The sequence below is a fragment of the Balaenoptera acutorostrata genome, chromosome 6 (assembly GCF_949987535.1).
Source record: "Balaenoptera acutorostrata chromosome 6, mBalAcu1.1, whole genome shotgun sequence".
Classification (NCBI taxonomy): Eukaryota; Metazoa; Chordata; class Mammalia; order Artiodactyla; family Balaenopteridae; genus Balaenoptera; species Balaenoptera acutorostrata.
The window spans coordinates 56,403,071-56,416,993 of NC_080069.1; the positions used below are offsets into that span (position 1 = coordinate 56,403,071).

The window sequence follows — 13,923 nt, forward strand, 5'->3', positions numbered from 1 at the left end:
TCAGTCTGTATGTGTCCCTAGGTCTGAAGTGGGTCTCTTGTAGACAGCATATATATGGGTCTTGTGTTTGTATCCATTCAGCAAGCCTGTGTCTTTTGGTTGGAGCATTTAATCCATTCAAATTTAAGGTAATTATCGATATGTATGTTCCTATGACCATTTTCTTAATTGTTTTGGGTTTTTTTTTTTTTTTTAAAGGATTTTCTTATTTATTTATTTATTTATTTATTTATTTTTGGCTGTGTTGGGTCTTCGGTTCGTGCGAGGGCTTTCTCCAGTTGCGGCAAGCGGGGGCCACTCTTCATCGCGGTGCGGGGACCGCTCTTCATCGCGGTGCGCGGGCCTTTCTCTATCGCGGCCCCTCCCGTCATGGGGCACAGGCTCCAGACGCGCAGGCTCAGCAATTGTGGCTCACGGGCCCAGCTGCTCCGTGGCATGTGGGATCTTCCCAGACCAGGGCTCGAACCCGTGTCCCCTGCATTAGCAGGCAGATTCTCAACCACTGCGCCACCAGGGAAGCCCCTTGGGTTTGTTTTTGTAGGTCCTTTTCTTCTCTTGTGTTTCCCACTTAGAGAAGTTCCTTTAGCATTTGTTGTAGAGCTGGTTTGGTGGTGCTGAATTCTCTTAGCTTTTGATTTTTCCATCGAATCTGAATGAGATCCTTGCCAGGTAGAGTAATCTTGGTTGTAGTTTCTTCCCTTTCATCACTTTAAATATATCGTGCCACTCCCTTCTGGCTTGTAGAGTTTCTGCTGAGAAGTCAGGTGTTAACCTTATGGGAGTTCTCTTGTATGTTATTTGTTGTTTTTCCCTTGTTGCTTTTAATAATTTTTCTTTGTCTTTAATTTTTGTTAATTTCATTACTTTGTGTCTTGGCATGTTTCTTCTTGGGTTTATCCCGCCTGGGACTCTGCGCTTCCTGGACTTAGGTGGCTATTTCCTTTCCCATGTTAGGGAAGTTTTCAACTATAATCTCCAAATATTTTCTCAGGTCCTTTCTCTCTCTCTTCTCCTTCTGGGACCCCTATAATGTGAATGTTGGTGTGTTTAATGTTGTTCCAGAGGTCTCTTAGGCTGTCTTTATTTCTTTTCATTCTTTTTTCTTTATTCTGTTCCACGGCAGTGATTTCCACCATTTTGTCCTCCAGGTCACTTATCCATTCTTCTGCCCCAGTTATTCTGCTATTGATTCCTTCTAGTGTATTTTTCTTTTCAGTTATTGTATTGTTCATCTCTGTTTGTTTGTTCTTTAATTCTTCTAGGTGTTTGCTCTTTAATTCTTCCAGGTCTTTGTTAAACATTTCTTGCATCTTCTCGATCTTTGCCTCCATTCTTTTTCCGAGGTCCTGGATCATCTTCACTGTCATTATTCTGAATTCTTTTTCTGGAAGGTTGCCTATCTCCACTTCATTTAGTTGTTTTTCTGGGGTTTTATCTTGTTCCTTCATCTGGTACATAGTCCTCTGCCATTTCATTTTGTCTGTCTTTCTGTGAATGTGGTTTTCGTTTCACAGGCTGCAGGATTATAGTTCTTTTTGCGTCTGCTGTCTGCCCTCTGGTGGGTGAGGCTACCTAAGAGGCTTGTGGAAGCTTCCTGATGGGAGGGACTGGTCAAGACAACTTTTGAAGGGAGAAATTTAATCTTTCTTTTGTGTTATGCAGTGTTTACTTACTTAATTGAACTCGTATATCTCTCTTTGTAACAGTGTTTTTGTTTTTCTTTTTTTACTCATTATAAGTGATATATGTATAAAAGTATTAACAGGGTGCCTTTAAAACACTTGAATATAATGGAAAAATTAGCTTATAATCTATCAGACTAAATATATACAAAAGCAGTTTTAAATTAACCAGTTTAAATTTGGTTAATTTAAAATCTTTCATGCCAGCAGGGAAAATTCAGCTTGATTCTAACTTAATCAGTAATATTTATCTAAATAAAATACATTACGTGAAGGCAGATGGTAAATATGGAAGAAAGATGAGAAGTCATGTTGAGGCTGACATGGCAGTAGAGAGGAATCTGGCAGATATAAATGATCTGAGGCTTTCAGAGGTTGGCTTTAACAAATGTGGGTAGGAGTGTTTTCTTAGGCCTTTGTGTTTGGATGAAATCTCTCTCAAGCTCTTTGTTCTGATTCTGTGGTCACCAAGCTGCTTTGGGGTATTAATTTGGCTTTTTAGGCACTTTGTCACTGGAAAAGGTGAGTGCCCTCCTCAGGAAGTAATTATTCATTAATTCAGTGAATATTTATTGATCACCTGCCATTTGCTAGGCATTCTTCTAGATATTATGGACTAGAGCACTGAAGAAGACAGGCAGAGTCACTTCCTTTATGGAGCTTCCAGTTTAGTGAATATGAATATTCCTATTCCTGAATGTAGTATTTTTGATTGTAGGCTTAATAGGTTAGGTTGGTATGAAACCCATTAAGAGTTTTCATAGCAGTCTCTCTTGAGTTTGGGTAATGTTCGGTTTTCCCTGAGTCCATTCAACTTTGAGCCATTGAGAAGGTAAACTTCTAGATTTGAAAAATCTGAGAACCAGATCCTGGATCTTTGTATGTTCACCAAGGAAATGCCATCCTATGAGATCTTTAGATGCCCAGCCAATGAGTCTTCCTTTGGGGAAACAACTTTACTTTGTACTGTGAGAAGACACAGACAGTAACACAAATATAATTAGTGTGTTTCCCCTCCTCTTTCCCGCTTACGTAAATTCTTTTGAGGCATAACATACATATAAAAATGTGCCAAAATCGTAAGTGTGAAGCTTGACAAAATTCACAAAGTGGACACATCCATGTAACCAGCATCCAGTTAAAGAAACAGAATGTTACCTTCACCCCAGGAGCATTGAGCCCCCTTTCATTCACCACCATTTCCTTCCAAGGGTAAACACTATCCTCGCTTCTTTTTTTGTTTGTTTTTTTAAAATTATTTTATTTTATTTTATTTATTTTTGGCTGTATTGGGTCCTCATTGCTGCATGCAGGCTTTCTCTAGTTGCGGTGAGCAGGGGCTACTCTTCGTTGTGATGCGTGGGCATGGGCTTCTCATTGCGATGGCTTCTCTAGTTGTGGAGCATGGGCTCTAGGCACGCAGGCTTCAGTAGTTGTGGCTTGCGGCCTCCAGAGTGCAGGCTTAGTAGTTGTGGCGCACAGGCTTAGTTGCTCCGCGGCATGTGGGATCTTCCTGGACTAGGGATCGAATCCGTGTCTCCTGCATTGGCAGGCAGATTCTTAACCACTGCACCACCAGGGAAGCCCTATCCTCACTTCTTATGCTAAAGATTAGTTTTGCCCGTTCTTGAACTTTGTGTAAATGAGTAGTGTATAGAATATATTCTTTTGTGTTTGACTTCTGTCACTCATGCTGTTTTATCCATGCTGTTGTATGTGTTCATTCTCATTGCTGTATAATGTTCTATTTTATGATTATAGGAAAGTATATTTTTTATTCAAGGTAGTTCTTCTGGTTGATTGCAGTTTTTGAGTATTACAAATAGGAGTGCTGTGAACATTCTTGTATGTGAATTTAATAAACCTAGGTTAATATATGGTTTTCAGCATTTTAACTTTTTGAAACTTGAATGACCCTTAAAATTGATGTGTAGTGTTTTCTTTTTCTCCTGAAAATCTTTTATTTTCCCTGATGGCATGTCAGAATAGAGGAAATGCTAATTGCATCTCCGTAGTATAAGGTTTCTTAGATACGTTTTGCAAATCATAGTGGGCTAGATTCTCCTGAGAAATTCTTTAGTTTTAAAGTGCCCTTGAAAGTAATATCAGTGCTTTTAGACTGTTAAAATAGTTAGTTTTCTTACCAGAAGCCATTCCAGGAATACCTAATTTGTTCCTAGGAATGAACATATATTTGTATTTTACATATCTTTATGTATAGATTATATATAGACTTTAATAATTTGTCTCTGTTTTCGAAGGTTCGGTCTTTGTGGGCTTCAGTGAATGAAACACTCATGGTTTTGGAAAAAGAGAGAGAAGTTGTTAGTTCAGTCCTTAGTGTTGTTAACCAATATACTTTAGATGGAACTAATGTTGCTATCAATATTCCAAGGCTCTTACTTGACAAAATTGAGAAACAAATGTGTCAGGTAAGCATTCGATAATTAAGGGAGCTTTGAGAAAACTCCCTTCACATAATTTTTTTATATATTGTATATTGTTTTTCTCACAATGTTTATCTACTGTTTTCGGAATTTACCTTTGTGAATATATCTGGTAAATCTTTCATAAAGAGGGGTACTGTTGAATGTGTTTATATTCACATCTATCAACCTTTATTCATTGTCCGTACCTTGTACGGCACTACATCATATAGTGTAGAGAGTAGAAGGTACTTAGTAGGAAGATGATATGATACCTAGTTCTTTATAAATTCTCAAAGAGAGCACCAATGATCTCCTGAATGCTAAATTTCTTTATAAAAACTCTTCTATTCTCTCGTTTTTCTTTCATCTTGATGCTATTAAGTGTTTTAAGGTTTTTTCTTCCTTTAGGTTTTGTGACCTCAGTGTCTTTGCCTTCCTGTGGTGTTTCAGACTGCTGTCTCCAGTTTTCCACTGGTTCCTTTTTCTCTAACTTTTAAATGAACATGTTCCCCATGGTTCCTTTAATGCCCCCTTTTCTTTCCCACATTATAAATCCATCTGTATTTTCTTACCCAATTCCATGGCTTCATCAGCCTCCTATACAATAATATTACCAGATTGGTATTTCCAGTCTCTCCCCTTCAACCCAAACTACATCAAATTATTTCCACTTGCTTATGGGACATTTCCATCTGAATAGCCTACGTTTTTTTTTTCTTAGTAAACTTAAAATTTTTAGAGCATCTCCTATGTGCCAGGTATTATTATAGTGAAGGGGATATAAAGATAAAATATTGTTGTGACCCTGAAGAGTTTTCACTTTAATAGGTAACATGTCAGGCACTTCAAATTCAGAGTACATAAAAATCAGGATCTGTAAACTCAGATTCCTACAGGGGCTAGGCAGGTAATACTATATAAATGAAGTACACTAATTATGTGTAACAATAGGGGTAAAGTAGGAAATGATGAGATCTTTGGGGAACTAATTTTGTGTGAAATCTGTGATTTTAAAAAATATTAGCAACTAATTCAGATGATTTTAACACATTGGAACTGTGCAGGCCAAATAAACATGTCTAAGTTTGGAATCAACCTTTAGGGGTCCTTTAATTTGCAACTTTCGGTAAAACATGAATTCATGATCTTTCTCCAAACCTGATCTTTCTCCTCAGTCTTTAGTTTGCTTTCCACTTATTTGCATTTCTTTTATTCTAGTTTCAGCTTTTTTTGCATGATATAAAAATGTAGCATGGCGTGTTAATTCTTCCACAGTAGTTTTCTGTGGGCCAGAATTATTTACATAGTTTTATTTTTGGGTAGACATTTGTTCTTTTTTTCCCCTCTTTTTTAAGGTAACCTTTTTATATAATAGTGAAAAATGTAAATATATATTTGTAGCATTTTATTATGTTAACAATCTGTAGTTCACCACTATTTTTTTTCAGTTGCACATAGGAAATGTTTATGAGGCTGGAAAATTGAATCTCTTAACAGTTATTCAGTTATTAAATGAAGTCTTGAAAGTAATGAAATATGAACATTGTCAGGCTAACCAAGCAAGACTGACAATAGACCTTCACTTCCTTGAAAAAGAGACCAAAGTTCAGAGAGAAAGATTGTCAGATCTGAAGCATATGAGGTACACTAGAAAGCTCTTCTGTTATTTCATTGGGGTAGGAGTAGGGTGGTTTTGATAATTTCTCAGCACAATTCTTGTTTAGTTAACAACTCAGTAGCTTTGGCAAACAAGTGTGAAAATTTTACTTGTACTCAAAAACCTTGTCACCAACTTCTAGAGAGACACATGAAGTAGCAAGGAAAATTAATGTAGTTTTCTTTTGTCTGGAGTATATTATTTGCCCTGAGTGTTAATTCTTTATCAGATAATGCTGACTTCTCTAGCTTTTCTTTTGTAGGGTCTACTAATAAAACTAGGTTTCAGAAAAATTGTTTGTATTGAGCAGGGTGACCGGGAAGTATGAGTTCTCTTTAGAAATGGATAGAGAGTAGGAGTAGAATTTCAGCTTGAGTTCAGAACCAGGAAAAAATTGTATGGGGTTGGCCAAAAAGTTCGTTTGGGTAACATCTTAGGGAAAAACCCGAACGAACTTTTTGGCCAACCCAATATTTTTAAAGATAAATGGAGTATAGATGTATGATTGCTATTTGGTGTTAAAAGGAAAGAAGGTATTTTAGATTCTGAACTCTCAATGGGAGAGTTTATGCAATTTAGGTGTGCTGTATTGGTTGAACTTTCAGTTATACTTTCTGCCCTTTCTCTACAAACAATAGTATTCTTACTTCAACACTTTTTCTCAGTGCTTCTTTTTATATATTCATATTTTGAATGAAGTTCTTTTTTATGCCATTACAGGTATAAAATAAAAGAAGATCTCACAACTATAAGACATTCTATTGTTGAAAAACAAGAAGAATGGCATAAAAATTGGGAAGAATTTCTTGGCCTGTCTCCTTTCAGTCTAATTAAAGGTTGGACTCCAGTAAGTAATATTGACTTGACTTTTGGAGAGTAGTTTAATCTCTTGCAAACTCTTGATTTATCATGTTACAAATGACCTGGAAATGCTATATGTGTGTATGCTTGTCATCTTTGCATCTGAGCCTAAAGTTCAAATATTTTGGTTTCTGTGATTTTTCTAAATACATATTAGAATGTTCATTAAGCTGCTGTTGTGATATAGTTAATATTTTTAGATTCAGTGGATTGTATTAAAAAGAAAATGAGATCGGGGAGAAACTGGAGCTGAGGCTCAAGTCACCCGTGGGGGCCGAGCCTGCCGTCTACCCGTGGCCGCTGCCGGTCTACAACAAACCCCACGATGCTGCTCATGAAATCATCGAGACCATCCAGCTCAAAGATTTGGAAAGAGATAGTTTAACAGAAAAGGAATGCGTGAAGGAGAAATGGAATTCTCTTGCCTGAATTTCTGCAGACAGAAATAAAGAATCAGTTATGTGAATTGGAAACCAAATTACATAAAGAAGAATTATCAGAGGAGGGCTACCTGGCTAAAGTCAAATCCCTTTAAGATAAAGATTTGTCCTTGGAGAACGGAGCTCATGCTTTCAGTCGAGAAGTGAATGGATGTCTAGGAAACGGGAGCCAGACAAGTGGTGAGGGCCGCAGAGTGGAAATAGCAGAGAAAAACAAGTCCCCCAGACCTGTTTCCAAACTTTGCATGCCCAGGAGAAGCAAGTCCGATGGAGAAAGAAAATCTGAAGTCTCATGTAGCCCCAGGATTACAAGGCAAACTACCAGGCAGACCACCATCACATCTCATTTCACAAGGGGCCCTGCCAAACGGAAGCCTGAGGAAGACCCTAAAAAAAGCAAAATCAGATGATTCTGTCGGTGAAGAAGAAAAAGACCAGGAGGAAAAGAGACGTAGAGTTACATCCAGAGAACAAGTTGCTGGACCACTCCCTGCAAAAGAACCGGGAAGAGTAAGACCAGGAACACACGTGGAAGAAGAAGAAAGAGTTGATAAAGTAAAGCGTGGTCACCTCCAGGAAGAAAAGAGACTCAGAAGTCAAACCGAAGGACTAACACCTAAACAGAAATCTAAGGAGGAGCCAGACAGAGATGTGAGGCCTGGAGGAGCTCAGGCTGAAATGAATGAAGGAGAAGACAAAAATGAAAAGAGGCACAGAAATGAACCCAAAGATCTAGCTAGCAAACAGAGACCAGAAGAAAAAGAACCTGAAAGAGTAAAACCACAAGTTTCTGATGAGAAAGATGAGGATGAAAAGGTAACAAACGCACATGGTAAACACAACAGCTCGACATGGTAAAGTTGCCCGTCAGAACGAAGGGACCTGGACCATCCTCTGGGGGTCTGTGCATGCCCGGAGATGCAGAACTTGAAGAACACTCAGTCCCCTGTGCAATCTAACAGCTCTAGTCCACATGTCTCACCCCAAACCCAGGAAACTAAACCTACTAGAGCAGGAAGCAAAAATATGGTAGGACTCCTCGGAATGGCTGAGCCTTTGACCAAAGACCAAGCCCCACAATCCCTATGAACACATTGAGAATTTAGTTTGTTGCAAAGCACTGCTCTGATCTTCACAACTATGGCGGGAGGTGGTGGTGGGGGGAGTCTCCATGGGACACACCCGGACTAGAAGTCCGAGTGGCATTTAATAAGTGACTTAAACAAGGACAATGTGCAATCCCCTTTTAATACTTCTGATCTCAGTGAAGAGCAAGTCTCACTTTGTTGCCAGTGCATCTCAAACCTCTCCCTGCAGTTGGTTCATCTTTCAACAAAGACAACAGGGTTTAGGTCCCGAGTTTTTGGCCGGTAACAGTAAGGATTACAATTTAAAAAAAAAAAAAAGAAAGAAATTGAGACATTCCTCTTTATTTTAGGTACTATTACATTTGAGGCATAGTTGGAGGACAAAGTAGCCCTCTTGTTCCTAGTATCATACTCCTTAGTTTAAAAATAGTTACAGGATAATTTGTATGTTTGCTAATTCTTTCTTTGTGGGAAAAAAATATCATCCATTCATAGATTTACTTAGTATTGTTACTGTGGTACTGAGTAAAGTGTGTATATTTCAAAATAACAAATTCTGTGTTTTAAGGCTGTGGATCTTTTACCACCTATGTCTCCCCTTTCGTTTGATCCTGCCTCAGAAGAAGCATATGCGAAGAGTATTCTTTTGCAGTACCCTGCTTCACTTCCAGGTTGGTTATTTATTTTTTTCTCTTTTAAACTTCCCTCTCATTAATATTTCTCACTATCATAATAGTTCTTTTATAAACTTTCATGTTTTTTTCCCAGTTATTTACTGTGGTGAAATGCACATAGCATTTCAGTCATATGAGCCTCAGTTAACATGAGGCTTTTTGTGTCTCCTTTCTTTCAGTTGCACAGTTTTTTACTTTGCACAGTGTTTTCAAGGTTTATCCAAGTTGTAGCATGTATCGATACTTCATTACTTTGTTCGAATACATTCTGTTGTATGATTGAATTGAATTTTGTTGATCTATTCGTCCTTTGATGGACATTTGGGTTATTTCCACCATTTGGCTATTATGAGTAATGCTGCTATAAATATTCGTTTACAAGTTTTGTGTAGAAGCCCACAATTTTTTAACATGAAAGAATAGTACAGTAATTACCTGAATACTTAACTGTTGCTTGTTTCAACAGTTGAGATTTTTGCTTTAAATGTGTATGTTTGTTTGCTAAACCATGTAAGTCTGAGACCTTAACACTTCACTCTAAGTGTTTCAGCATGCATTCCCATGAAAATAAGGACTTTTTCCTCTTTAATTACCATACTAATATTACACCTAAAATTAATAATTATCTCATTCAGTTTCCTCAAATATCATACCATTATCACACCTAAAAAATTAATTTCTCTACAATATCTAATACCCATTTCATACTCAGTTTCACCACTTGCCTGGTACTTGTGTACAAGAAATTTTTATTGGGTTCAGTAAATGTAAGGTAGATAGGTGGAGGGATAAATGAATAAAAAATGTATGAATTATGTAGCCAGTCTGGAGCAGGTAATAAGTATAGGTCACAGTTGAGTTTAGGCAGGCCATCGGTTGTGGCAGCAGTTAGCACAGGACTTAGGAAGAAAAAGGATGAACACAGCTAGGATAGGTGATTGGTTTGGGAGTCAGGTGTATGTGGGGAGGACACTAGTTGGGAAGGATCATAGACCAGAGAGCAAGGGTCAAGGATAGGCGCCAGCATAAGAGTAGACACAAAAGACTGCATAGTTTGATGAATGAAAAAGATCTTCAGATACAGAGCTTCAGATACAGAGCATTGCTTATGATGATAGAATTACTTTGATAGTTCTTGGCATATTTGGTTGCCATTGTGTTCTCACTTCAGCTTGGAAAGGGCCTTTGTACTCTTGGCATACTTAGTTTAGGCCCTGTGAAACCATGAAATCGTCCTCACGTCCATCTGGAGATTTCTATGTCACCTTCAGAGTGAGGGAATATTTGTCTGTTTATGAAGTTTAGTTAGAAGTCCACATTTTAAGAGTGTTTGATAGGATCTTTGGGGGTAACCCTTTCCTTCAGACATTGCAGAGTTTGTTCTCTTGGGATTCCTTTTTTTTTTCTTCCTCTAGAGCCTTGGTCTGGGCTGGGGAACCTCAACATTATTTTATACTTTTTGTAGTAAACCACTTTACTTTGCTTAAAGTAAAACAGCTTTTTTCCCTCCTATACCTTACATATTACATCTTTCTTGAAGTGATTTTTCTTTTCAGTGGATTTTAAAAATTATATTTCAGCATATTAAGTACAGGAATATTATAAATACCTGTTTACTGAACACTCTTGTCAAATCTTTGTAATATTTGCTTTAGATTTTTTTTTAAAGTACTAGTGTAGTTAACCCTTGAGTATCCACCCTTCCTTGAGTATTCTTTTTTTTTTTAATTGCAGTATAGTTGATTTACAATATTATTTTAGTTTCAGGTGTGTAGAGCATAGTGATTTTGGGGTTTTTTTTCAGATTATATTCCATTATAGGCTATTACATGATATTGGCTATAATTCCCTATGCTATACAGTAAATCCTGTTGCTTATCTATTTTATGTATTAAAGTAGTTTGTATCTGTTAATCTCATACTCCTTTGTCCCTTTCCCCGCTTCCTTCTCCCCTTTGGTAACTGTAAGTTTGCTTTCTGTGTCTGTGAGTCTGTTTCTGTTTCGTATATAAATTCATTTGTATTATTTTTTAGATTTCACATATAAGTGATATCGTATAGTACTTGTCTTTCTCTGTCTGACTTATTTCACTAAGCATAATATTCTCTGGGTCCATCCATGTTGTTGCAAATGGCAGTATTTCACTCTTGTATGGCTGAGAAATATCCATTGTGTGTGTATGTGTGTATACATATGCCACATCTTCTTAAGCCAATAATCTGTTGATGGCACTTGCGTTGCTTCCATGTCTTGACTATTATAAATAGTGCTGCTATGAACATTGGAGTGCATGTGTTTTTTCAAATTAGAGTTTTCGTTTTTTCCGCCCATATACCCAGGAGTGGAATTGCTGGATCATATGGTAGTTCTATTTTTAGATATTTAAGGAACCTCCATACTGTTCTCCATAGTGGCTGCACCAATTTACATTCCCCCCAACAGTGGAGGAGGGTTCCCTTTTCTCCACATCCTCTCCAGCATTTATTATTTGTAGACTTTTTAATGAGAGCCATTCTAACAAGTGTGAGGTTGACACCTCATTGTGGTTTTGATTTGCATTTCTCTAATAATTAGTGATGTTGAGCATCTTTTCATGTGCCTGTTGGCTATCTGTATGTCTTCTTTGGAGAAATGTCTATTTAGATCTTCTGCCCTTTTTTTAAAAAAATATTTATTTGGTTGCACCGGGTCTTAGTCATGGCAGGCAGGCTCCTTAGTTGCAGCTCACTGGCTCCTTAGTTGTGGCACATGTGCTCCTTAGTTGCGGCTGGTGGGCTCCTTAGTTACGGCTTGCGGGCTCCTTAGTTGTGGCATGTGAACTTTTAGTTGTGGCATGCATTGATTGGGTTTGTTTTTGTGATATTGATATGTATGAGCTATTTGTATATTTTGGATATTAACCCCTTGTCCTTGACCGTTCATTCTGCATTTGCAGAGGTAACCACTATCCTAAATCTTAAGTTTATTCTGATATATGTTTATAAAAATAATTTTACTTTGGATCTAACCATACATATACCATTCTCCTGTTCTTAAGTTTATAAATAAAATTTCTCTTATCCCCCAACATGTTCTTTGTAAATGTTTATTTTTGAACCAGGATCCAAGGAGGGTTCACTCATTGTATATGGTTGTTTCGTCCTCTTACTGACTTTTATTCTAGGATAATGCCCTACCCCTTAAAAAAAAAATGACATTGATAGATATTCTTTTTAACAATCATTGTGTGTGATTTACCAGTACATATACTGATTTTTTTTTGTCAATATTACTTTTGTTCTATTCCTTCCTTTTGAGAGGTATATCTCGAAGTATATCTTTCACTTCTTTTAGTGACAGACCCTGAATAGTAAGATCTCTTAGTCTTTCTGAAAATGTCTGTATTTTTACTTACTCATGAATGATAGTTTGGATTCAAGATCAACACTTACTTTTCCTTGGGACTTTAATAATATGATCTCATTGCTTTCTGCCTTCTTTTGTTTTTGAAACATTTGCTGTCGGTCTAATTGTCATTCATTTGTAGGTAATTTTTGATCTCCGGTTGCTTTTAAGACTTATTTATTTTTGTATTATGCAGGTTCATTGAGCTGAATCTAAATGTGGATTGATTTTTATTTAGCCTGCTTGGAACTTGTGTGTGCATAGTCAGTGTGAAGGCTCGTATCTTTCTTCAATTCTGGAAACTTATTCACTAATATCTCTTGTAATATTACCCCCCTCTCTCATTCTTTTGGTCCTTTTCTTTTATACCTCATATTATTGGGACTTCTAATTCTGTCCCCCATATCTCATAAATTCTCATTCATATTTACAACCTCTTTGTAACTCTGGACCTGCATTCTGGGTATTTTCTTTGTATCTCTCTATGGTTCACTAATTATCTCTTTATTTATGTTTAATCTCCTTTTTCACCTGTCCATTTAGTATTTAGTTTTCATGAATGTATTCTTTATTTGCTTCTTTTTTCAAAACTGCCCATTCTTTTTCATGGTGTCATCTTCTTTCATTATGGCCCCTGTTGTTTCTTTTTTGTTGACCATTTTAAATGTACTGATTTTTATCTTTATCAGTTTTCCCAGTATCTCTTCATTTCAGGTACTTCTCCTGTAGACTCTGCCTGCTGATGTTCTATTGAAATATTAATATTAAAATATTTGAATGAAATGTCAACTTCAGTGGGTCCCTCACCTCTGGAGGAGTCATGTGGGCCCAGGATTGCAGAAGGGTCTCTACAGAGTGGCCAAGAGTCCCAGGGATTTCTCTTGAACTAGACCAGTTAATGTCTTTGGTTTGGGATTCCTAAAACAAGTAGCCAGTATAATTATGGATTTCACACCTCCTTTTGAATAGGCTAGGTTTTAGATGACTTTCCTTCCTTCCTTCTATACTTTTTTTTCACCAAGGAGTCCAGGTAGACAGCAGGCTTTCCCTGTCCAGTTGGCAGAATTTTTGTAATCCCTTTTCAGAGGCAGAGCAGTCTTTGCAGTGTCTTGTCTTATGGCAGTCTCTCAGATCCCAGCCTGAGAGGCCTGAGATGATGTTTCTTGTTACCATGTAGGCATTTAAATCTCCTGTGTTCAGCCCCTGGAGCCTGCCTCACTGAGCCCTTGTTTCTCAGTTTAAGTTTACCCTGCTTGTTGTGCTTTCCATCTTTGGTTCTGTCACGTGATGATTTTTATTCTTCTGGGCTTTCCTTTTTTCTTACATTTTATTTAGTAGTTGTAGTGTCTTTACGGTAGGAGTCAGTGTCTGCTTTATTTTCGTTTGCTTTGTAGTGGTGAGTTCAGTTTGGTTTAACCTCCTAAATGCACTATTATGACTGTGCCCTCCTTTGCTATCTTTGCATCTTAAGTTTAGTTTTCATCATTTCTTGCATGTGATTGTGTTCTAACTAGCTACTCTGCCTCCAGTAGTCTATCTGTTCTATATTCCAAATGGCTGTCAGTGATCTTCCTGTAATGTAAATATGATCCTTTTCACCTCTTGGTGTAATACCCACCAGTGGCTTTCCATCACCCATCACCTTTGGAAAAGAGAAAAAGGCTCTAGATGCTTTTTCACTTAGCAGCTTTTACCTTACAGACTTTC

At 37.4% G+C, this 13,923-nt stretch overlaps 1 protein-coding gene across 2 annotated transcripts in view; it reads left to right on the forward strand.

The window, feature by feature from the left end:
* HAUS6 (HAUS augmin like complex subunit 6) overlaps window positions 1-13,923 on the forward strand; it is a 47,153-nt gene that overhangs the window by 15,873 nt on the left and 17,357 nt on the right. For both annotated transcript variants that reach the window (XM_007198565.2, XM_057548095.1), the window contains 4 exons: window positions 3,944-4,114; window positions 5,560-5,753; window positions 6,489-6,615; window positions 8,726-8,828. In XM_007198565.2, the coding sequence (XP_007198627.2) occupies window positions 3,944-4,114; window positions 5,560-5,753; window positions 6,489-6,615; window positions 8,726-8,828 (595 nt within the window). The remainder of the gene's footprint in view (window positions 1-3,943; window positions 4,115-5,559; window positions 5,754-6,488; window positions 6,616-8,725; window positions 8,829-13,923) is intronic.